Here is a 27,092-nt window from a genome sequence, read left to right on the forward strand (position 1 = left end):
CTAACATACGAGTTTTTAAATACTTTGCAACTCTTAATACTGAGCTCCATCCAGGTTTAAAGAGAGTGTTACTCAGCAAAGTTAAAACAGATGCAGCCATTTTCTTTTCAAAATTGATTTTTAAAATTGATTTTGTATATAAAACTATATCCAGAAAATCCCAGGTTCTCACTTTCAATACCTCCCCAAAAGGGGATTTTAAGAGCATGACCACTGGGAGCACATCCCTGTGTAACATGACAGAGAGAGTCAGATAGTAAGCTTGGAGTCATGTCATTGTAATGCTGATCAAGACAGAGGGCAAAATTATTGGCTCCTGCCAGTGTGACCTATTATCTATCTTCTAATTCATGAATCAGCAAATCCGTTTTAAAATTAATTTGTACTACTTCATGGCAAGCATATAAAGAACAATGTTGAACAAAATACTCATGATGAAGATAAAAGGGTATTTTTCTTTGCAAATGCCCATGTCTGTAAAACACTGAACTGTGTTCTACACGTTTCTTAATGAATGTAGTTGTCACAATGAGAAATAAATATGGAAAATGTACAGAATTTTTCACGTTTACCACACGCACACAAATGATCGTGAGCAAAAGCAGTCACAGATTGCAATATGGAGAGACATACCATGCTCCTGGATTGGAAGAATCAATATTGTGAAAATGACTATACGACCCAAAGCAATCTGCAGGTTCAATGCAATCCCTAACAAATTACCAGACACTTTTCACAGAATTAGAGCAAAAAATTATACAATTTGTATGGAAACACAAAAGACCCTGAATAGCCAAAGCAATCTTGAGGTAAGAAAAAGGAGCTGGAGGAATCAGACTCCCAACTTCGGGCTATACTACAAAGCTACAGTAATCAAGACAGTATGGTATTGGCACCAAAACAGAAATATTAGATCAATGGAACAGGATAGAAAGCCCAGAGGTAAACCCACGTACATATGGTTACCTTATCTTTGATAAAGGAGGCAAGAATATACAATGGAGAAAAGACAGCCTCTTCAATAAGTGGTGCTGGGAAAACTGGACAGCTACATGTAAAAGAATGAAATTAGAACACTCCCTAACACCATACACAAAAATAAACTCAAATTGCATTAAAGACCTAAATGTAAGGCTAGACACTATAAAACTTTTAGAGGAAAACATAGGAAGAACACTCTATGACATAAATCACAGCAAGATCCTTTTTGACCCACCTCCTAGAGAAATGGAAATAAGAACACAAACAAATGGGACCTAATGAAACTTCAAAGCTTTTGCACAGCAAAGGAAACCATAAACAAGACGAAAAGACAACCCTCAGAATGGGAGAAAACATTTGTAAACGAATCAACGGACAAAGTATTAATCTCCCAAATATATAAACAGCTCATGCAGCTCAATATTAAAAAAAAAAAACAACCCAATCTAAAAATGGGCAGAAGCCCTAAACAGACATTTCTCCAAAGGAGACATACAGATGGCCAAGAGGCACATGAAAAGATGCTCAACATCACTAATTATCAGAGAAATGCAGATCAAAACTAGAATGAGGTATCACCTCACACGAGTCAGAATGGCCATCATCAAAAAATCTACAAACAACAAATGCTGGAGAGGGTGCAGAGAAAAGGGAAGCCTCTTGCACTATTGGTGGGAATGTAAATTGATTCAGCCACTGTGGAGAACAGTATGGACGTTCCTTAAAAAACTGAAAATAGGGGTTTCCCTGGTGGCGCAGTGGTTGAGAGTCCGCCTGCCGATGCAGGGGACACGGGTTCGTGCCCCGGTCTGGGAGGATCCCACATGCCGCGGAGCGGCTTGGCCTGTGAGCCATGGCCGCTGAGCCTGCGCGTCCGGAGCCTGTGCTCTGCAATGGGAGAGGCCACAGCAGTGAGAGGCCCGTGTACCACACACACACACACAAAAAAAAAAAAAACCCTGAAAACAGAACTACTATATGACCCAGGAATCCCACTACTGGGCATATACCATATTTTGGACATGTGTCCAAAAGACACATGTACCCCAATGTTCATTGCAGCACTATTTACAATAGCCAGGTCACGGAAACAACTTAAATGTCCATCAACATCTGAATGGATAAAGAAGATGTGGTACATATATGTAATGGAATATTATTCAGCCACAAAAAGAAATGAAATTGGATCATTCGTAGAGATGTGGATGGACCTTGAGTCTGTCATACAGAGTGAAGTAAGTCAGAAAGAGAAAAACAAATATCGTATATTAACTCATATATGTGGAATCCAGAAAAATGGTAGAGATGAACCTATTTGCAGGGCAGGAATAGAAAGGCGGACGTAGAGAACGGACGTGTGGACATGGAGGGGAAGGGAAGGGGAGGACGAATTGGGAGATTAGGTTTGACATAAATACATTACCATGTGTAAAACAGATAGCTAGTGGGAACCTGCTGTATAGCACAGGAAGCTGAGCTTGGTGCTATGTGATGGCCTAGTTGGGTGGGATGAAGGCGGGGAGGGAGGTCCAAGAGGCGGGGGATATGTGTATGCATACGGCTGATTCACTTCACTTTGTGGCAAAAACTAACACAACATTGTAAAGCAATTATACTCCAATTTAAAAAAAGCCATATATTCTTTGTATTATTTATGGAGATGTTTCTTTGTCCAATGGTAGCCCCACACCCAGGAAAAAAGCAAAGATGAGCTTCATTGACCACAATGCTTGGTCATTTGATCACAGTTAGGAGCATCTAATGATAGCAGGGTGGGCCCTGTCCTTCCGGTGCCAGAACTAGCCAGAATAACTGAAGCTGACTACTTTGTCTGTCTCTGAGTTTCCCTAAAAGCAGAGCCTGCAGTGAAGACACAGGAAACTTGAATGCATTTTGCAGAGATATTCTAGGAAGCAGGAGATTAGAAATGGGGAGAGTTCTACAGAAAAGGATGAAAAGCCATTGAACTTGCCACCTCTATGGGCTGATGAGGATTATTCCCACTGAAAATCCTCTACGGAATCATAAACAATATGCCTCACAATAATTTCTTCAGTGAATAGGAACTGTCCACCAATCTTTGTCCCTCATTGCTTAAAGGTTGCTTTCAGAGTGTTGGCTTTCCTACATAGGTGGATGCTCTGGACAAGAACTGAGCAAGTTCCTGCAGCTCATGGAAAAACACTGAAACACAGAGAGGAAAGAAATGATGGGTGAGATGGGAGGCTAGCACCACCATGGTCACTGTTCACCGAGGTTTAGCTGAAATACAAAGTAGGACTAGAAGATAGGATGTGCAAAAAGCACTCACTTTTGCACAGCTCAAGAAGGCAAACCTCCTCCAGTTGTAAGATTACATCAGGAAGTCCACCCAACCCCTACCACCTTCAACATTCAAGTTTCAAAGAGGTATTCTGAAGACGAACAAAACCTTCCTGAGCTTACCTTTCTCAGTCTTATAATGCCATCCTGGGCCTGGGCATCAGAAGTGATTTCAAACAGTGCTGTTCCATCTCCATCAATGATGTCATATGACGACTGTGCATTTTCACCAATATCCTGATCATTGGCCTTCACCCTCCCTATGGCAGTGCCAAGAACCACATCTTCTGGTACTGAGAAGTGATACAGACCTTAGGAAAGAGGAGAGACACTGAGCACTGCACATATTCCATTCTTCATTCATTCATCTAACAAATATGTATTGGGCACCTCTTTTGCTCTGGCTACTTCTGTATAGATACTACCAATACAGTGATGGGAAAGACAAAAACCTCCTTTCCACTGTGGAATGTACAGTCTTAAATGAGCCAGAGACAAATGTTCCCAGAAGAAGCAGTGATCTCTCTTCGAAACTCTTCTGAGTTATGGGACTTATTCAACCATATGTTTACCAAGTACATATTTGGAGCAGAGTTATATCAGGATATTAGTGAGTCTATGTGAATGTTCTTTCCAATTTGCTGTATAATCACACTGGCTGCCCTTGGGGATATTCATTGTTGCCCAACATAAAATATTAAGCTAATTTCAGCACAGATAGATGCAATGTGTAACACACTGAAAGTCACTTTTGAAGTTACCTTTATATTTACAGACTTATAGACCATTTTTGATAAAATCCAATTACCAAGCTTCTGCTGTGCCCTGCAGCAAGCTGTTCAGACACATGAAACACTCCTCTTGTTACTAAAATTCTCCTTGCTCTGAAGACCAAAAATCCTACCCTCAAAACTCTCTAGGCAAAATACAGTTACAGTGTATGTGGCTTCCCCTATGGGGGCAGGAAAACGTGTCTATTTAGTGATATTAGTCCCATTTTTATTCAGATCACTTTGGCTGTTGTATTGGTGTCACTCACTTTCACTGATGTAGGGGAAGTTGCCGGTACCCCAACCCCGTAACCCCTGGCCACTACCACTTCAGTCACACCTGCCTTACAGCCAACGGCCAACTCTTGCATTTCTTTGCTGAGGGTTTCCTCTGGACTTCAGAACCCGTTTTGTCCATTGCCTGTCAGTCCAGAACTATCAGACAATTAACACCCCCAGAGAAGCAGCCCTCAAAGGCTCACGCAACTTAGTATATAAAATTCCAGGCTCCTTGCCCTCTCTGGCAGGATAATCTTAAGCTGGTCCTTTTCTTTTGTTTATTTACAGTGCTCCAGAGTTTCCCCAGTGGAATGAAGCTCCAGTCACCCCAGTCATCGCTGGCTTGATAACGCACACTGTCAGCTTTCTACCTCCTCTCGCTCACAATTCTCACTTCCCTGCTGGCGTTTCTTGGGATCATCTCCAATATAAACTACTTATAATCAAATCCTTGTCTCAGCGCCTGTTTGCGGGGAACCCAAACCCAGACAACCAGGAAGTTGTAGTCCCATTGCAACAAGAACAAGGGAAAATAAACATTCGATGAACCATAAACCCAAAAGGAAAAATTATATCTGGAGAACATTAGCTAATTCTAGTTTGAACTCAATCACTGAGTCCCTTGGATAAACTAAGGCTCATTTTCCCCAGTATAACAAGATTACTTTAGATGATGGGCGATGTTTTCTTCTAGAACTAACACACTTTTATTTACTGATGAAGTTAAAGTGTCTCTTGAAATCATAATATTATGTGACCCGGGAACAAAAATGTTTTCCGAACAGTTTTGCTGTAAGAAAGGCACCAAAAATCATCGGTCTAGCACAAGTCTCCCAATACCCTCTTAATTGGTGTAATGATTCCATTTCCTTCCAACTTTATATTTCAGATAAAGTTTTCAGATGATTCCTTGAGGTGTGCTTATTAAATAATAAGACAGCAAGGGGCTCACCTTGCTACTAAACCTGCATCAGGAAGCCTTGGGAAACCAAGCCAATGAAACATTTCTTTATCCACTTTTACTCTTCCTACTCTCATCATCCCTTTCAATGGGATCGTAGTTAATCAGTATTACCTCTAAGAAAGGGAACACTTGAAACTTATATGCCACCACTCAATTGAAACAATCATTTTGTGAGAAAGAGGAGTTGCATGTTAGCGCATTAACTATAATGGCAACTGAAAAGAAAACGGAAGAGTCAGGGGAAGGATGCAAGAGATGACTTTTTTTATTTCAGTCATTTGGTTTCAAAGGTTGGCATTGTTGTCTGATTTATGAATGGCCAGATGTGAAAATTCTAAAATTCTTTAAAAAAAAGAAAAAATTTTAACATCATTATTGGAGTATAATTGCTTTACAATGGTGTGTTAGTTTCTGCTTTATAACAAAGTGAATCAGCTATACATATACATATATCCCCATATCTCTTCCCTCTTGCGTCTCCCTCCCTCCACCCCCTCAAGGTGGTCACAAAGCACCAAGCTGATCTCCCTGTGCTATGCGGTTGCTTTCCACTAGCTATCTATTTTACACTTGGTAGCATATATATGTCCATGCCACTCTCTCACTTTGTCCCAGCTTACCCTGCCCACTCCCCGTGTCCTCAAGTCCATTCTCTAGTAGGTCTGCGTCTATTCCCGTCCACCCAGTAGGTTCTTCATGACCTTTTTTTTTTTTTTTTTTAGATTCCATATATATGTGTTAGCATACGGTATTTGTTTTTCTCTTTCTGACTTACTTCACTCTGTATGACAGACTCTAGGTCCATCCACCTCACTGCAAATAACTCAATTTTGTTTCTTTTTATGGCTGAGTAATATTCCATTGTATACATGTGCCACATCTTCTTTATCCATTCATCTGTCAATGGACACTTAGGCTGCTTCCAGGTCCTGGCTATTGTAAATAGAGCTGCAGTGAACATTGTGGTACATGACTCTTTTTGAATTATGGTTTTCTCAGGGTATATGCCCAGTAGTGGGATTGCTGAGTTGTATGCTAGTTCTATTTTTAGTTTTTTAAGGAACCTCCATACTGCGCTCCATAACGGCTGTATCAATTTATATTCCCACCAACAGTGCAAGACGGTTCCCTTTTCTCCACACCCTCTCCAGCATTCATTGTTTGTAGATATTTTGATGATGGCCAATCTGACTGGTGTGAGAGGATACCTCATTGTAGTTTTGATTTGCATTTCTCTAATAACGATGTTGAGCATTCTTTCATGTGTTTCTTTTTTTTTAAACATCTTTATTGGAGTATAATTGCTTTACAATGGTGTGTTAGTTTCTGCTTTACAACAAAATAAATCAGTTATATATATACATATGTTCCCATATCCCTTCCCGCTTGCGTCTCCCTTCCTCCCACCCTCCCTATCCCACCCCTCCAGGCGATCACAAAGCACCAAGCTGATCCCCCTGTGCTATGCGGCTGCTTCCCACTAGCTATCTACCTTACATTTGGTACTGTATATATGTCCATGCCTCTCTCTCGCTTTGTCACAGCTTACCCTTCCCCCTCCCCATATCCTCAAGTCCATTCTCTAGTAGGTCTGTGTCTTTATTCCTGTCTTACCCCTAGGTTCTTCATGACATTTTTTTCTTCTTAAATTCCATATATATGTGTGAGCATACGGTAATTGTCTCTCTTTTTCTGACTTATTCACTCTGTATGACAGACTAGGTCTATCCACCTCATTACAAATAGGTCAATTTCGTTTCTTTTTATGGCTGAGTAATATTCCATTGTATATATGTGCCACATCTTCTTTATCCATTCATCCGATGATGGACACTTAGGTTGTTTCCATCTCTGGGCAATTGTAAATAGAGCTGCAATGAACATTTTGGTACATGAGTCTTTTTGAATTATGGTTTTCTCAGGGTATATGCCCAGTAGTGGGATTGCTGGGTCATAGGGTAGTTCTATTTGTAGTTTTTTCAGGAACCTCCATACTGTTCTCCACAGTGGCTGTATCAATTTACATTCCCACCAACAGTGCAAGAGGGTTCCCTTTTCTCCACACCCTCTCCAGCATTTATTGTTTCTAGATTTTTTGATGATGGCCTTTCTGACTGGTGTGAGATGATATCTCATTGTAGTTTTGATTTGCATTTCTCTAATGATTAGTGATGTTGAGCATTCTTTCATGTGTTTGTCGGCAGTCTGTATATCTTCTTTGGAGAAATGTCGATTTAGGTCTTCTGCCCATTTTTGGATAGTTGATTTTTGCAACTATGTTCATCAGTGATATTGCTCTGTAGTTTTCTTTCCTTGTGACATCTTTGACTGGTTTTGGTATCAGGGTGATAGTGGTCTCGTAGAATGAGTTTGGGAGTGGTCCTCCCTCTGCTATATTTTGGAAGAGTTTGAGAAGGATAGGTGTTAGCTCTTCTCTAAATGTTTGATAGAATTCGCCTGTGAAGCCATCTGGTCCTGGGCTTTTGTTTGTTGGAAGTTTTTAATCACAGTTTCAATTTCAGTGCTTGTGATTGGTCTGTTTATATTTTCTGTTTCTTTCTGGTTCACTCTTGGAAGGCTGCGCTTTTCTAAGAATTTGTCCATTTCTTCCAGGTTGTCTAATTTATTGGCATATAATTGCTTGTATTAATCTCTCATGATATTTTGTATTTTTGCAGTTTAAGTTGTTACTTCTCCTTTTTCACTTCTACTTCTACTGATTTGAGTCTTCTCCCTTTTTTTCTTGATGAGTCTGGCTAATGGTTTATCAATTTTGCTCATCTTCTCAAAGAACCAGCTTTTAGTTTTAGTGATCTTTGCTATGGTTTCCTTCATTTCTTTTTCATTTATTTCTGATCTGATCTTTATGATTGCTTTCTTTCTGCTAACTTTGTGGGGGTTTTTTTTTGCTCTTCTTTCTCTAATTGCTTAGGTGTAAGATTAGGTTGTTTATTTGTGATGTTTCTTGTTTCTTAAGGTAGGATTGCGTTGCTATAAACGTCCCTCTTAGAACTGCTATTGCTGCATCCCATAGGTTTTGGGTCATTGTGTTTTCATTGTCATTTGTTTCTAGGTATTTTTTGATTTCCTCTTTGATTTCATCAGTTGTCTCTTGGTTTAGTAGTGTATTGTTTAGCCTCCATGTGTTGGTATTTTTACAGTTTTTTTTTTCTTGTAATTGATATCTAGTCTCACAGTGTTATGGTCGGAAAAGATATTTGATATGATTTCAATTTTCTTAATTTTACCAAGGCTTGATTTGTGACCCAAGATATGATCTATCCTGGAGAATGTTCCATGAGCACTAGAGAAGATAGTATATTCTGTTATTTTTGGATGGAATGTCCTATAAATACCAATTAAGTCCATCTTGTTTAATGTATCATTTAACGCTTGTGTTTCCTTATTTAATTTCATTTTGGATAATCTGTCCGTTGGTGAAAGTGGGGTGTTAAAGTCCCCTACTATTTTTGTGTTACTGTTGATTTCCCCTTTTACGGCTGTCAGCATTTGCCTTATGTATTGAGGTGATCCTATGTAGGGCGCATAAATATTTACAATTGCTATATCTTCTTGGATTGATCCCGTGATCATTATGTAGTGTCCTTCTTTGTCTCTTGTAACAGTCTTTGTTTTAAAGTCTATTTTGTCTGATATGAGAACTGCTACTCCAGCTTTCTTTTGGTTTCTATTTGCATGGAATATCTTTTTCCATCCCCTCACTTTCAGTCTGTATGTGTGCCTAGGTCTCAAGTGGGTCTCTTGTAGACAGCATATATACGGGTCTTGTTTTTGTATCCATTCAGCCAGTCTATGTCTTTTGGTTGGAGCATTTAATCCATTTACATTTAAGGTAATTATCGATATGTATATTCGTATTACCATTTTCTTATTTGTTTTGGGTTTGTTTTTGTAGGTCTTTTCCTTCTCTTGTGTTTCCTGCCTAGAGAAGTTCCTTTAGCATTTGTTGTAAAGCTGGTTTAGTGGTGCTGAATTCTCTTAGCTTTTGCTTGTCTGCAAAGGTTTTAATTTCTCCATCAAATCTGAATGAGATCCTTGCTGGGTACAGTAATCTTGGTTGTAGGTTTTTCCCTTTAATCACTTTAAATATGTCCTGTCACTCCCTTCTGGCTTGCAGAGATTCTGCTGAACGATCAGCTGTTAACCTTATGGGGATTCCCTTGTGTGTTATTTGTTGTTTTTCCCTTGTTGCTTTTAATATGTTTTCTTTGCATTTAATTTTTGATAGCTTGATTAATATGTGTTTGGTGTGTTTCTCCTTGGATTTATCCTGTATGGGGCTCTCTGTGCTTCCGGGACTTGATTAACTATTTCCATTCCCATATTAGGGAAGTGTTCAACTATAATCTCTTCAAATATTTTCTCAGTCCCTTTCTTTTTCTCTTCTTCTTCTGGGACCCCTATAATTCAAATGATGGTGCATTTAATGTTGTCCCAGAGGTCTCTGAGACTGTCCTCAATTCTTTTTTCTTTATTCTGGTCTGCAGTAGTTATTTCCACTATTTTATCTTCCAGGTCACTTACCCATTCTTCTGCCTCAGTTATTCTGCTACTGATTCCTTCTAGAGAATTTTTCATTTCATTTATGGTGTTGTTCATCATTGTTTGTTTGCTCCTTAGTTCTTCTATGTCCTTGTTAAACGTTTCTTGTATTTTCTCCATTGTAATTCCAAGAGTTTGGATCGTCTTTACTATCCTTATTCTGAAATCTTTTTCAGGTAGAAAGCCTATTTCCTCTTCATTTGTTTGGTCTGTTGGGTTTTTACCTTGCTCCTTCATGTGATGTGTATTTCTCTTTCTTCTCATTTTGCTTAACTTACTGCGTTTGGGGGTCTCCTTTTTGCAGGCTGCAGATTCATAGCTCCTGTTGTTTTTGGTGTCTGCCAGCAGTAGCTAAGGTTGGTTCAGTGGGTTGTGTAGGCTTCCTGTGTAGGGGACTAGTGCCTGTGTTCTGGTGGATGAGGCTGGATCTTGTCTTTCTGGTGGGCAGGTCCGTGTCCAGTGGTGTGTTTTTGGGTGTCTGTGACCTTATTATGATTTTAGGCAGCCTCTCTGCTAATGGTTAGGGTTGTATTCCTGTCTTGCTAGTTGTTTGGCATAGGGTGTCCAGCACTGTAGCTTGCTGGTCGTTGAGCAGAGCTGGGTGTTGGCGTTGAGATGGAGATCTCTGGGAGATTTTTGCCATCTGATATTACGTGGAGCTGGGAGGTCTCTGGTGGACCAATGTCCTGAACTCGGCTCTCCCACCCCAGAGGCACAGGCCTGATGCCCGGCCAGAGCACCAAGACCCTGTCATCCACACGGCTCAGAATAAAATGGAGAAAAAAAGAAAGAAAGAAAGAAAAAAGTTAAAGTTGTTAAACTGAAAAATGAAAAATGATTGTTAAAAATAAAAATTATTTAAAAATTAACAAAAAGAAAGAGAGCAACCAAACCAAAAAACAAATCCACCAATGATAACAAGTGCTAAAAACTATAGTAAAAATAAAAAAAAAAACAGATAGAACCCTAAGACAAATGGTAAAAGCAAAGCTATACAGACAAAATCACACACAGAAGCATACACATACACACTCACAAAAAGGGGAAAAGGAAAAAAAAAAAAAAATTTCGTTGCTCCCAAAGTCCACTGCCTCCATTTGGGATGATTCGTTGTCCATTCAGCTATTACACTCATGCAGGGTACATGAAATTGATTGTGGAGATTTAATCTGCTGCTCCTGAGGCTGCTGGGAGAGATTTCCCTTTCTCTTCTTTGTTCGCACAGCTCCTGGGGTTTAGCTTTGGATTTGGCCCTGCCTCTGTGTGTAGGTAACCTGAGGGCATCTGTTCTTCGCTCAGACAGGATGAGGTTAAAGGAGCAGCTGATTAGGGGGCTCTGGCTCACTCCAGCCGCGGGGAGGGAGGGGTACAGAATGCGGGGCAAGCCTGCGGCGGCAGAGCCCAGCATGACGTTGCAACAGCCTGAGGCGCCATGTGTTCTCCCAGGGAAGTTGTCCCGGGATCACGGGACCCTGGCAGTGGCGGGCAGCACAGGCTCCCGGGAGGGGAGGTGTGGATAGTGACCTGCGCTTGCACACAGGCTTCTTGGTAGCTGCAGCAGCAGCGTTAGTGTTTCATGCCCGTCTCTGGTGTCCACTCTGATAGCCATGGCTCGCGCCCATCTCTGGAGCTCGTTTAGGCGGTGCTCTGAACCCCCTCTTCTCGCAAACCCCGAAACAATGGTCTCTTGCCTCTTAGGCAGCTCCAGACTTTCTCCCTGACTCCCTCCCGGCTAGCTGTGGCGCACTAGCCCCTTCAGGCTGTGTTCACGCAGCCAACCCCAGTCCTCTCCCTGGGATCCGACCGAAGCCCCAGCCTCAGCTCCCAGCCCCCCACCCACCCGGCGGGTGAGCAGACAAGCCTCTCGGGCTGGTTAGTGCTGGCCGGCACCAATCCTCTGTGCGGGAATCTCTGCACTTTGCCCTCCGCACCCCTGTTGCTGCGCCCTCCTCCGTGGCTCCGAAGCTTCCCCCCTGCACACCCCCCGTCTCTGCCAGTGAAGGGGCTTGTAGAGTGTGGAAACCTTTCCTCCTTCACAGCTTCCTCCCAGAAGTGCAAGTCCCTTCCCTATTCTTTTGTCCCTGTTTTTTGTTTTTTGGGTTTTTTTGCCCTACCCAGGTACGTGGAGAGTTTCTTGCCTTTTGGGTGGTCTGAGGTCTTACGCTAGTGTTCATTTGGTGTTCTGTAGGAGTTGTTCCACATGTAGATGTATTTCTGATGTATATGGTATCTCCACGGCTCACTCCTCTGCTATTTTGAAGCTCTACCTCATGCTACCCACAAGGAAAATGTTCCAGTGGATTAAAATCTGAGCCCCCACCTCCAGCTGGAGCCGGCTGTGGTGCTTTTTCCACAGCTGAGTCGGTGAAGCAAAACTGGTCAAGAGGCACTGCTCTCACTCCCACTTTTCCTAAAATTCTTAATGAAATGCATCTTTTCTGTTCTTTCTACCTTGGCATTTTTGCAGAGAAATTCTCCAAGGTACCTCAAATGTGTCACTTTCAAACTGTACCTCTGTCTTTCCCTTCCTCTCTCACTCTCCTTCTCCCTCCCCTCTCTTCTCTCTCTCTGCAAAAACTGGTTTTCCTAAGGTATTTCCTATCCCAGCAAACAGCACTAGCATGCATGTAATCTCTCATGTCAGAAACAGGATAACTCACCTCCTCAACTGAAAATGCAATCTATTCTTAGATTTTTGTTACCATTAGCTCTTAAATATCTAACACCCTTATACACTTTCTCCACTCCCACTGCGACCAACCTTGCTTGCCAGGGCTTCCATCACCTTTTAAATGAATGATTACAAGCACCCCTTACCTGGCTGCAGTGTGGAAAGACACTGGAAGAAGGCCAGATTCCATTTTCTCTGATTTCCCTAGAATCAAATCTTATTACTTAACCTACAAGTTAAAATATTTTAATGACTTCCTAGTGATCTTAGGATAAAAGTCTTGGTACTTAAAATGACCTGCAAATCCAAGGATGGCTAATTCCTGCCTAACTCTCCAGCCTCGTGCTCCAGCTGTAGTGAAATTTTTTCAGTTCTCATCCAGGGCCGTACACCCTTCCTCCTTGGGGCTTTTGGACATCCTTTTCTTCTAGTTGCAATGTCCATCCTCCCTTCCCCAGTTTCACCTTGTTCCAGCTAATTCCTATTCATCATTTATTTCTCTTATTTCAAGATTCTCCATGTCAGAAAGTCCTTCCCAAATCATCTCTCTAATGTCACATTACTTGGATAAATGCACAGAGGGAAAGGGTTCTATGAGAGTACAAGAAAGTTGGCAAATAATGATTGTCTCCTTGATTCATTGATGGTAGCTGCCTACAATGCTGTTGAGAGGTTTCTGGGGCCAAGCACAGCTTTAGTAGGAACGGGTAGAGTCAGTGATCACTGATGTCCCGCCAGCCACAGGAAGGAGGAGTGTATATTTTGCAGCAAGTGTACTGTATATCTGCCTTCCCCACCTCAGGCTCTAGAGATTTAGTTTCTTTTATACAAGTGGGACTATTGATAGAACAATATCTGAGGTGCATTTCAATCATTCTCTTGAGTTTTCTTAATGGGAGGTACCATGCAATAGAGAAATAAGCACAAATCTTGCAGCCAGACTTGCTGGTTCTAATTCTCAGCTCCATTGTTTACTTTATGCTTAATATTCAGAAATGTTCTTAAATTCTTTGAAATCTGTAAAGTGAGGATACATTTAGTACCAAAGTGATAAGAAGAGTTCACAGTTTTCCATATATATGAATTACCATACCTTGCACATAATAAGCACTCAGTGATTGCTATCAGTTTTTCAAATCACTGAAAATTAGAATATAGATTCAAAGGAAAACATCATACTTAGATGCTCACCAGCGTGGGGAATTCACTTACTCTGGGCAAATTTTGGAGGATTGTCATTCACGTCAGTGAGGGTCACTGTAAGTGTTGTGGTTCCAGATAGGCCACCCGAGTGTCCACCCATATCTTTGGCTTGGATAACAACCAGGTACTCCTCCTTGGCTTCTCTGTCCATATTGGGAAGGGCAGTTTTTATAATTGCTGAGGGGAAAAAAAATGGGAGAATGACTTTTAGCCGGACAGCTCATTCAAAAATCAATGTGTGAATCACACACATACACACACACACACACACACACACACACAGAAACACACACATGCATACATCAGGACCCCACTCAGATAATTTTCTCTTTTCTCTTGACATTTAGCTGGTGTGCATCTCTGATGTCAACGCTGAGAAAGACTGTAGTCATAGACAGTAGTGGATAACTTGCAAAAATACATTTTATAATGTACAAAAAAAAGAACTTGCGAATATATACATCAGAAAGTAAGCTGAATGGCATACTCTTGCCTACCAAATTAAAGTATAAATCATAACATAGCTTCATCTACTCAGGAAAATCCTGGAAGTGAAAGAATCCTACAATTTATCACAGACTCCAATTCCTCTACAAGAGAAGTAAATACACAAATAGCTAGAAGGCTCTGAGGTCAAAGATAAATCATTCTGAGGCTCACAAATACATCAGAGAGATGAAAGAAATAAATGCATTATTAGAATCAACTCAGACAAATAAAATGCCAATCAGAGTTAATATAGGCAAGTGTCTAAATCTTAAGGCATTGTTCAACTACATTTATATTTTAATTGTTTAGTTACATCATGACTATAGTAAAAGTAATAAATATTTTAGAGAAATGGGAAGATATAGAAAAGAGAAAAGGGAGTAAACATAAAATCATATAAAATAACATAATATCAGTGCTAAAATGTTAGTATTTTTTCCGACATATTTTCAGGGTTTCATCTTCTGCTTCTCTGTGTGTCACTAGTAATTTAATATTCTTATTAAAGATTCAAAAGCTTCTTAGATATTCCTGATGATATTTTGAAAAATCTTTATTTAGCCCTCTCCCTACCCTCATACCTCTTTTCATGGATACTGCTAATATTTTGATGTGTATATTTTCACATGTATACGCATACAAATGTGCACATGAACATTTAACCACAAATGTGATCACAGTATAGTCATTGCTCTGAGACTTTCTTTTTTCACACAATGGATATCTTTGAGATCTTGTCAACGGTTAGAGGCCCAACTCATTACTTCTTATAGCTGTATAATTTTTCATTGAATTAATGTACTATGAGTAACTTGGGCATTCCCATATTAACCGATGTTGCTATTTTTCCCATTTCAAATAACCATCCACATATCTTATTATGATGATACTATATTTTTCTGTGCCCTGCAGTTTTACTTAACTCTATGCCATAAGATGCCCACCCCATATTACTAAAAGCCCATAATAGAAGTGTTTGTCACTAGTCCAGAATATCCCTATTGAATGAATGTGTTACCTCTCTGGACCAAGTGAAGGAAAATTCTCTGCATTAAAGACAATTTGCCCCTCACTTCTAACCTCAGGGACATCATAAATGTTCAATTCAAACTGAAGATGAGTGAATCGCTTGGTCATGTCTGAAGTTGTAATCCTGTGTTTTTGGACTCATATGCTCTAATTATATCATCTGTCTGTAAAAGGTTTGCAAGGATTTCAAGTCCCTGAATCATTCAAGTATCAGCCGAGGCACAAGAGTGCCCAGGGAAATCTAATCCACCCAGTCAGTGAGCAGGCTCTGGGAAAAGTTGTGAGTTCTTATGCACTTTCTTCAACCTTGAAGCCACCTTTATATCAGAGCTTCCCATTCAGGGAGCACTCAACTGGATAACCCTGCCTATTTGGAAGTATGGATAGTAACATACTGATATCTTTCAATACAGTGATTTCTTTCAGGATTTGACCATATTGTAATATAAGTCAATAGGTCATACATATATGGTTATAAACAAAAAGCTGAAAGAAGAGAAAAACAGAAATATAGCAATCATTCTGATTTGGATCACTGTGAGGCATTGCTGAGGAGAAAATAAACATCTAGGCAAAAGACAGTAAAAACAACAATAAGAAAACCTCATTAACAGCATGACAAGATGCCAACACGGTTACTCCACTATGGATGTATATTTTCATGACTCAGAATCTTCAGTATGGGCCCAATTCCAGTAAGAAGGATCAGAAAACAGTTTTACCCCCATGCTAGTAACATGAGTAACTTGTAGTTTGTAAAGTTTAGGTACCACCACAATTTAAGGTCATCATGAATTAAAGCCATCCATTGGACTTTGGAATTTGATGTAGAGCTTCCAATAATCAGAGAAAAGCGATATAATTCCTCAAGGGAGGCAGCAACTGTTTTCAAAGAAGTTGATGGATTAAGGTCTACACATTAATCCTCTTAGGTTACTTCAGTGGAAGAATTTTTACAGCTTCCTCAGAGTCAGAGAAGACTGGTATGTATTATTCTCCTCATTTATTTTAATATATCATGAGAATGTAAATTAAGAAAAAAAAACTGTGATGTCTCTCAGACACATGGAATTAAAATAGTTTGGAAGCTCGTTTGAAAATAGCATACTTGGGTCAGTGTCTGTGAGTTGTATCAGAATATGAGTGAAGCATCATGACAGAGGGCCTTGCTTTAATGGGACAAGAAGAGCTCCCTGGGTTTCCACCTATTACAGAAATGTTGATGTCCTCCACCATCAAGGTATACAGCTTCCTACTACCTACGATGCCCATCTGTTGACAAGTTAGAGTCCCCTTATAAATGCTCCCACCTATTGAAGTCAAGCAAGTTTGGTTTCTCATATTATCCTCACACTTACGAGCTTTGTGATCATGATCATTATTAAACCCACCAGGGCTCACCTCCCCTGTTAAATGGAGATAATAATCAGCCTCTCATCAAGGGGATTCTAAGACTATGTGAGATAAATCATGCAAAGTTCTTGTCACACAGTAGTTACCCAACCGTACTGTCTCCCCTCCCCTTCTGGCTTCCCAAACAGAATTTAATGCTTATCTGGATACTGGTTCGAGTGCTGAACTCTTGCCAGCTGCTCTTCCACATCCACTCTCCAGCATTCTGCACCTACTTTTGGTGTGGGAGAGTGGCCTCTATGGATGGACTTACTTGCTGGCTTTGTGTTAGACTCCACCAATGCACACTACCCCAGGAGATAGGGAGGCTGGAGCAGGGTGAGGTTCCAGACCACCCAATACCTCAATCACATGCTTGGCCATCTACGGTTTCTATCCTGGGATAACACTAGAGCAAAACTCTAGTGTCTGTTAGCGCCTCCTTCCCTGGCTCCTTCAGGTCTAGGAATGATATTAGCACTTCTGCTGCTGGCCTTGTGGGGCTTCCCTATTCCTTAATGGGCTCTCTTAACCTGGCCATACTTTTCTCAGTACTTCCCTCATTAAACTCTCCTGAATCACCCCACTCCTGCCAGGATCCTAAAAGATATGGTTCGGATATTGGTTCTTTAGCCACGTGTCAAACATGTTTCCACCATGTCATTCTTACATCTACAGGTCAAAAGTTCATCAACGTCATCACATATAGCTGTCTAAAGGACTGCTCCTTGAGACGGCAAGACAGGTATTTGGTTCCTTATCTGTAACATGAGAATAATACGTATACAGTGAAGTGAGTTGCTTACAATGACCCATCTGGGAAGCTGCACACCTGGGAGGTTTCACACCTTCTTCTTTTATTGTACAACATTGAGAGTAGGTTTCCTGATATTTTAAGGTTAAGTGGGGAGTGTCTCCCATGTCCTTAGGGTGTGCCACACACGTAACTGGCTTCAGTACAAACTGTAATGAACAGCTTTTGCTTTGCCTGAGCCCATTGCCTTACAACTAGCAGCAACTCATTAAAAAATCCAAGACATAGTTTCTGGAACATTTTTCCTGCTACCTTGTGCCCATAAAAGCAGGATAAGAAAAACCACAAGTGCCTTTGGTCCTTCTATTCTTCTCCTTGTGTTAGGGCATATCTATACATGTTACTTAACTTTTTTAATTCCTATACAAAAGGCAGATCATTTCACGTGCATAGATACGGCAAGATGTTAATACACTCCTAAAACAGAAGCTTAAAAACTGCCTTAAACTTTCTTCCTACTTCTTCTACCCTGAATTATTTGCTTTGGCCCACATATTCTCCCAAGTTATTAGTAGCTTTAAGCTATTTCTTTTGTGGACAAGAGAAGGACTTCTATGTTTTAATAATTGTTTGGTATTAAATATCACCAAATACAGAAGAGAAAATATAGTAATAAGTGATTTTCCCTCTCTGATTTGAGAAGTCACAACTTTTGAACTATGAAGACTAAAATGTGACTATAATCCTCAATTAAATGGCACTTTTATCCATTTTCACCTGTGATTTTAAGAAGACAGAGAAAAGATCCTTATACCCTTTTTGCCAAAGTAAACTAATTTAAAACAACTTTGGATGGTGCTCATTTTAAATAGCTTCCCATCTCCCAAGAAATAGACTGTGCTCCTCTTTTTCAAAGTAGTGGTCAAGCAAAAGTAGTGTCCACGTCTCCCCATGTGCTTATAGTCACACATCCTCAATGCCCAACAATGTGTTCACAAGCTTAAATATTATGTTTAAACTTCCATTACACCAAATTGGCAACAAATCAGAGTTATCAATTTTTTGGCGAGTAGTATACAACATGCTTTCTTCAGGGGCAGTTAGTATGGTAAATAACCTCACAAAAAAGAAAACAGCATATGACTTGGAGTTGATACAACGAAAACTGTTAAGAGATTTTGTCTTTGGCTTTTGTAAACTTTCCACTCAGGAAGGGGTCTAGGGCTGACTTAGTTAGACACCTTAAATAGTTGCCTTTGGAAAAATCACAGAACTTCCCTGGGACACATTTTTTTTTCCTTGAAAATAGGAGGCTCTAACATTTCCAGTGGAAGAAAAATCCACAATTGATGTTCAGAAGGATGAGCCTGTCCTGCTGAATCCTTGATCACATTAACTGTAAAGTAGACTCAGAAATGGGAAATGTAAACTATTAAATTCTAGAAGTGTTTCCCTGGAACTCCATTTTGAAAATCTAATCTAATCAGAAAATTCAATTAATGAGACTAGTCCATTCTCTGTGAATTGAATTCAATGGAGATTTTGAACCTGGCACTGGGAGTAGGGTTGGGAAGGTATGAGATCGGAGGTGAACCCTGGCAGGAGGATTAACAGGGGAAAGAGGGAATCGTCTTGCTCTGAAGCTGGCATTCACCACCCTACTGTGAATAGACCAATGTGCTTGATTCTCCTGTATTTAAAAGACATGGTTTCATCTTAACTGTATTCAATCACATGGAGATTTCGCTTGTGCAGAAGTTTAAGAATTTAAATCCTAGCCTGGCCTAAGTTCCTCCCAAGTACTAAACAGCTATTCCTTATGTCTCATCATTCAGGGAGTACTTCTTATTAGAATTCAGTCATCTCAAAAATTTTAAAGTTGAGTCTTTATTTTTTTCTTCCCATTGTCTTTGGTATTATCATTTGAGAAGCATTTTGTATCCGTCACAAAGACTTCCTTTTATAATTTCTGTGATATCACCAGATTGAGAGGCTTCATGAGAAAGGCAAGGAGATGCTGATTAACTCCTTTGTCATTCTGAAGGCTGATTACTGTAATTCACTCTTTGTGGGTCTCCCAGATTGTGCTGTTCAAAGACTGCAGTTGATACAAAATGCTGTGCTAAACTCCTATTTGAATAAGACTTGTTGAACACATTATCCTAGTTATGAAAAAACGAGCTCTGTTATTCCCCCAAACTCTTGCCAATATAACGTGCAATTATCATCTTACAATCTCTGAAAAACAGTCTTTCAATTATGAGGTTAAGTGGTACAAATTCATCAGGGAAAAATTCTTTTGGGGGGTCATATCCTACACCCATACTTTCTGTTACTTATGGAATTTGTACTACATGCTGCCAGTTATGAGGGGTGAAGGGTATACAACCAAAGACCCTTCAATGCATGCCCACCTTATCACTGAATAATAGCTTTGATACAATAACTTCAATAATGCCATATCCGCACAGATACATTGCAAAGGAGAAAGTGAAACATTAGAAAACTGTTCAACCTTTATAGGGTTCAGAAAAAACTGCATTTACCTTTCTTTGTGACCAATAACTTATCAATTAGATAGGTGATAGACAGGTAGATAGGTAGACAGAGAGAATGGTCTGGATTTGGAGAAACTAGATTTCTCAGATATCTCTGGCGCTTTTGCAAAATATAACATAGTTAGAAAGCTAATGTGTTTATGTATCAGGAATCAAAAGCTTGTTTAGATACTCTGACCTGGTATTTTTAAAACTAAGAACATATTCCAAGGAAATGACACATTTCTTTTCTCCTAACCCCTCAAATTTTTGGATTAAGATATTCACTTTTTTGTATGGTATTTTTAAAAAGGCAAGTCATTTAAATATGTAACAATGGGAAATATTAAATTAGCAGTTAAGGTTGTAATGATTAAATGCATAAAATATTAAGCAGATATAAAAATTCATGGTCAAGATGCACATGAAAGAATGCTCAACATCATTAATTATTAGAGAAATGCAAATCAAAACTACAATGAGGTATCACCTCTCACCAGTTAAAACAGGCATCATCAGAAAATCTACAAACAACAAATGCTGGAGAGGGTGAGGAGAAAAGGGAACCCTCTTGCACTGTTGGTGGGAATGTAAATTGATACAGCCACTATGGAGAACAGTATGGAGGTTCCTTAACAAACTAAAAATAGAATTACCATATGATCCAACAATCCCACTACTGGGCATACACCCAGAGAAAACCATAATTCAAAAAGACACATGCACCCCAGTGTCCACTGCAGCACTATTTGCAATAGCCAGGTCATGGAAGCAACCTAAATGCCCATCGACAGATGAACAGATAAAGAAGATGTGGTACATATATACAATGGAATATTACTCAGCCATAAAAAGGAATGAAATTGGGTCATTTGTTGAGACGTGGATGGATCTAGAGACTGTCATACAGAGTGAAGTAAGTCAAAAAGAGAAAAGCAAATATCGTATATTAACGCATATAAGTGGAACCTAGAAAAATGGTACAGATGAACCGGTTTGCAGGGCAGAAGTTGAGACACAGAAGTAGAGAAAAAACATATGGACACCAAGGGGGAAAGTGGCGGGGGTGGTGGTGGTGTGATGAATTGGGCGATTGGGATTGACAGGTATACACTGATGTGTATATAATTGATGACTAATAAGAACCTGCTGTATAAAATAAATAAATAAAATAAAATTCAGAAAGAAAGAGAAAAACAAATACTGTATGCTAACACATATATATGGAATATATATTTAAAAAAAGGTTCTGAAGAACTTAGGGGCAAGACAGGAATAAAGACGCAGATGTAGAGAATGGACTTGAGGACATGGGGAGGGGGAAGGGTAAGTTGGGACGAAGTGAGAGAGTGGCATGGACATATATACACAACCAAATGTAAAACAGATAGGTAGTGGGAAGCAGCTGCATAGCACAGGGAGATCAGCTCGGTGCTTTGTGACCACCTAGAGGGGTGGGATAGGGAGGGTGGGAGGGAGACGCAAGAGGGAGGAGATATGGGGATATACGTATACGTATAGCTGATTCACTTTGTTATACAGTAGAAACTAACACACCATTGTAAAGCAATTATACTCCAATGAAGATGTGAAAAAAAAAATTATGTAGTAACTTAAAATGCTTATAACATTTTAAAAATTTTATTTTAAAAATAATGTATCCCAGGCTTCCCTGGTGGCGCAGTGGTTGAGAGTCCGCCTGCCGATGCAGGGGACACGGTTTTGTGCCCTGGTCTGGGAAGATCCCACATGCCGCGGAGCGGCTAGGCCCGTGAGCCATGGCTGCTGAGCCTGCACGTCTGGAGCCTGTGCTCCACAACGGGAGAGGCCACAACAGTGAGAGGCCTGCGTACTGCAAAACAAAAACAAAAACAAAATAAAAAAAATAAAAATAATGTATCCCATGATTAATCTTATATAAGTGCTTATAACAATTTGGCAAAGAATATAAATGAAGATAACTTGATGTGTTTTGTGAAGGAATTGGAGGTTCACCGCCACATTTCCTAGCACTCTGCAATAGAAAGTATAGGACTGCATCTGTTAGAAAATGGTCTGGGATCATATAGATGAAAATTTATTTCAGTATTACTAGCCATGTGATTTTGGGCAAGTCACTGAAATTTCCTGAAGCTCACCAATCATGTTTAAAGTCTTATTAATTGCCAAATAAGAGTTTAGGTTGGTATTATTACCCGAGAGGTAAAAGCCAAATGTTTTACTTTATACATCAGATATAGATACAGACACATACAGAGATATATGTAAATATAATACATATTTTCGTATTTATTTTTATAAATATATATATATGTAGGCATATATACATTCACCTATATATATATATATATATATATATGCTTTTGTATTTACATTTTATAAATATATAGACATATATGTATAAATAAAATTTAGATATTAATTCAGTGCTAACAATAAAGTAAACATACGTTATTTTAAATACTAGAAACAAAGATTATAGTCAGCGATGCTGCAAGAACATCTCTTACCAACTTCAAAATGGTAATGCCTCCACAGTGCTATTCATGTAACAAAAATTAATATTTTTTGCATCCAGATCTCTGCATGATTCGTACCCAGATTCATCTTGACTACAACATTCTACACAGCATATGCCTTTGATTCCCCACTTACCTTTCTTCAGACTTTCCACATGCTTCTGTGCCTCCACAACTCTGTGTAGATAATGCAGCCTCGTCCACACTTGCCCTTTATGGATCTCTTAAAACTCCATCCATCCTTTCAGCTCTGATGTTTCAGAAGCCAAGGAGCCTTCCCAGGTAGAACTAATGACTTTTCTTCTTTTGGATCTTACCCATCTTTGCTAGGAACTTCCTCATGTCACTTACTTTTCTGTTTCTTCTCCATTTCACCACTTGCCCTATTATGTCAACCTATCCTGGTAGTAAATTACTGAGGACAGGAACCAGTCTCATTCATCTTTGAATACCCAGAACTGAACACAATCTCTGGCCCATAATAGGTATCATCAAATATAGGAGGGAAGAAAATAACACAAAGGTCAAGAGAGAAGGTACGAGGGAGTGAAAAAGGAAGAAGAAAGAGAGACAGAAAAAAATGATAATAGTAGATCATTTCTCTAGCCGCTTTGGGGACTCAGCCCTGGAGTACGTAAGCACTTGATAAATATTAATAATTGTCATGTATCTGGGGACCAGAGACATTTAGATACAGTTATAAGGTAACAGAGCCGTTAAGTCGGGAAGGAGGGTGTCAAGATTCAAACCAAGTCTTGCTGCCTTCAAGGCTCAAGGGAGACTCAAGAGCTATTCTGTACCATTGCAAGAGTCACTTCTTAAGGTCATGCTGGTTTGCCAGAGGAAGGGCACAGCACTTCCTGAATGCCAGTGATGTGTGTGTGTGTCACAGATTAAAGAAGCCAGGGGTTCTCATGGTTTCGTTAGATATTGTATCCATTTCATAACTGACATTTGAGTTATTTATTGAATGTCTCAGTATAAATTTGTGGTGCACTGTTCTAATATTTCAGATATTCTCAGGATCACTCAAAACAGTGATGCTGATGAGCTATGTATACTAGTAACACTTCAAAAATTGAATCAGCTAAGGATGAATTCATGAAAAATTTCTTTTGATCTATATATCAGCAATGCTTTGGTTTTTCTATTTTTGAAGTTCCATTGTTATTTACTTCTCTTGGAAAATGTATAGTTATGACAGCTAAATTTTCCTACAGTAATCCATAGGAAAACTTAGTTCATCTGTCAGAATTGAAAATGTATTATCACATGAATATTAGGGATTTGGAATGTGGTCCAGCACTGAGAAAGGTCTTGCACAATGTCACAGACTGTGGCTGAGCAAGGATACAAATCTGGGTCTCTAGAATCTTAATTATGAATTATTAATGAAATAATACACTGCCCCTTGGCAAAAAAAGAACAAAAAAAACCTCCATATACTTAACTACAACTTTAAAGTTTTCCCACTGCGTGGATCACAGCCACGTCTATCTTCATATCCATATAGAATAACATATGAAATAGTTGTAAGTGAAATAACAATGATACCCCATCTCTATATTTTTACATACAATGTTCATAGTGCATTTAGTGTACGGACTGTCACTTCTGTAGCTCCTGGATTCCCCTATTAAGTAGTTTTGCAAAAGCCACCATTTATAGCATCAACACACAGGCTAGCCAATAACTGATGTTATTTAAAAATGCCAATTTTGAGTTACACTGAAATCCTCGCAATTATTCCTATTCAGAATTAAGGTGAAATTTCTTTTCCCCTAAATGAAAACACTTCCAGGGACTCCTCAATCAAGTGGAATTATTTCTGTGAAGAACAGGATGACACTATTCTTTCCTTAAGCTATAATTCCAATAACTAATTATATGTATAATAAGTATGGGTGGTTTAAAAAGCAAAGCAAAGGTCGCTACAAAATTGGACGCTTTCTCTTAGCAGTTCAGGACTTGGGTAGACGAGAACGGGGGGTGGGGAGGGGATTGAGTAGATAAAGCACAAGCTCTGTTTTCACCGACTAAGAAATGGAGCCAAAGTTAAGAAACTATTTTCAACTCTTGGAACCTCAGTCTCTTCATCTATACAGCAGAGATAGTAACACCCACCTGAGGTTACATGAAACAGCACCTAGCACTTGTTCACAGAGCCTAACAGATACTCAAAACTGATACTATCCCCAAATGTTAAAGTGGCCCTGATTCCTCTAACGCCTCAGAGGAATTGTCTGACCCCAGATCTCAATCAGACCCAGCATGTCATATTGATTTTAGCCTGCTGATATGGACAAGTGCAACATGGTGTTTTAAGAGCCCAGGATTTGATATGGGACATCAGGGTTGATTTCTGACCCTTCCGATTCCAAGTGTCATAAATAACCTGGGTAACTTTTTAACATCTTTGAGCCCCTGTTTTTTCCTCCGTTACAAAGAGATAGTACTTACCCATAGGCTTTTGTGTTCATAAAATGATTATTAAGGAAGATAATGCATCTAAAATATTTACCCAATAATATAATAGTAACTAGCTGATCACTAGTACTGCTACTATAACTACCACTTATTCTACATTATTGCTGGGTGATTGTAAAGATCAATCACAGTAAAAATAATAATACTCCATATCTTACTGAGCCTCTTTTGTGCCAGGCCCTACACAGGTACAAAGTCTATGTGCATATAAGGTGCCCAGCGCAATGGCTGGCAAAGAGTAGATATTTACCTGTATAGGTATTGAAATTATTATCACCATCACCTCATTGTTATTTTTTACAACCACCCAGTCAGGTACCTATTGCAGTTCCTGCTAAAAGATGAAGACTCATGAACTTTTGTGGTCTTATTAAATTATTTATACTCCATGAGCTTTAACATGGTTGAGACAGTAATAGACGTGATATTCCTCTCTGTATTTCCTGTTACACCAACTGCTCTCCTCTACACTTTGGAGGGTCTAGATGATCAGTAATCACTGACTTCAGAGTACTCTGCGTGTAAGTTTGCCTGTTAGCTTCAAATAATCATCATTGCTCTTCCTCTTTTAGTAATCGCTAACCCAGAGGTGCTAACCCAGGGGCCTCCCTCAGGGAGCTTCCAGTGACTCACTGACCCTGATTTGAAGTATCTATAAAATGCAGAAAGTAAGACAGGCATTGGCGAAGATTGCCATTGTTAATAAAATTTTCCAAATTAACTAAATCCTCAACCTCAAATTTTTAGAGAAATGTTTGGCTAATAAATTCTGCTTTTGCCCCATGAGTCACTACATGTTTAGCAACAGATGATCACTGTATGATTTCTACATGTGAATGAATAAGGTTACCATTCATAAAATCATAACACAAGGCTTCAGAGACAGGAGGTATCAATTTGCTTCCATCGCTTTAACACGGGGCAGAGGGGCACACCTAATTCCAGGAGAGGGCTTTGGCCAGGAAGGGGACGGTCTTCCTATAATTATTATAGCTGCTACCATGAGCACCAAACATGTGCTGAGAACTTGTCCCAACTGCCCTCAAAGTAACAATCAGGAATCCGACTGGGCTCCAAAGAAATATTCTAGGGTTTCCTACCACTGTCATGCTTCTACTGCGTTTTGTTTATTAGTCAAAGACCTTTATAAACCATTGACATGTACAAAAGTAAAACATGTTCAAGTACTGAGAGGAGTCACGTAATAAAATCACTTGACACTCTGCCAACTTGATTCGTTTAGAATAATTTAAGGGCTATTGATCTCACAACTAACTAATCCTGGAAAATCTCCTCACCACTCCTTTTGTGCCTTTCAATCCAATACCCTCCTTGACCCCTTTGTTACATTCCCAAAGTTCTGTTTTTGAAATCTTCCTACATTCTTCTTTGGGGCTGCAGGCTTGCCTTCTTCCCAGCAGAGTGACTTCCCTCCGTTCCTTCACATTATCTCTCAAAATAGAATTCTCCTCCTCCTCCCCTCATGCCTCTTCTCCAACAATGGTGCTATGTGATTCCCTCTTCATCAGATCCATGTCAGTGCAAGAAGCACCATTAGCTTCCTTCCCCTGGCACCGTAACCGTCCCTCTTTTTCACTCTTGCTAATTATCATAGGTTTTAGTTTATTTATTCTTTTTTTTTTTTTTTTTTGCGGTACGCAGGCCTCTCACTGTTGTGGCCTCTCCCGTCGCGGAGCACAGGCTCCGGACGCGCAGGCTCAGAGGCCATGGCTCACAGGCCCAGCCGCTCCGTGGTATGTGGGATCTTCCCGGACCGGGGCACAAACCCGTGTCCCCTGCATCGGCAGGCGGACTCTCAACCACTGCGCCCACCAGGAAAGCCCTTTTTATTCTTTTTTATTTTTAAGGTTTTTTTCTCACACCAAAATTATTTCTACTGTGCCAGTCAACGCCTTTCAGCTCCCATCGTGGACCTAATAGGGCAGGTGGCACAGAATGCCCTGGGCTCTATTTTGTACAGAATAAGGGGAAGAAGCAGTATGGCTAAATAACTGACAAGGAATCAATCTGTGGTTCCCCAAATGTTTGTTAATGACTATTCTGTATAGAACACTGTTTCACGTACTCAGGATACGGTGGAGAAGACGGACTAGGAGGCTAACTTCACATTC

At 39.8% G+C, this 27,092-nt stretch overlaps 1 protein-coding gene across 1 annotated transcript in view; it reads right to left on the bottom strand.

The window, feature by feature from the left end:
* Positions 1 to 27,092, bottom strand: part of CDH8 (cadherin 8) — a 375,449-nt gene that overhangs the window by 149,530 nt on the left and 198,827 nt on the right. The window contains exons 5-6 of the mRNA XM_032614776.1: positions 13,763 to 13,930; positions 3,427 to 3,614 (exon numbers count right to left, since the gene is read on the bottom strand). Of these exons, the coding sequence (XP_032470667.1) occupies positions 3,427 to 3,614; positions 13,763 to 13,930 (356 nt within the window). The remainder of the gene's footprint in view (positions 1 to 3,426; positions 3,615 to 13,762; positions 13,931 to 27,092) is intronic.

Source organism: Phocoena sinus, chromosome 19 (assembly GCF_008692025.1).
Source record: "Phocoena sinus isolate mPhoSin1 chromosome 19, mPhoSin1.pri, whole genome shotgun sequence".
Lineage (NCBI taxonomy): Eukaryota > Metazoa > Chordata > Mammalia > Artiodactyla > Phocoenidae > Phocoena > Phocoena sinus.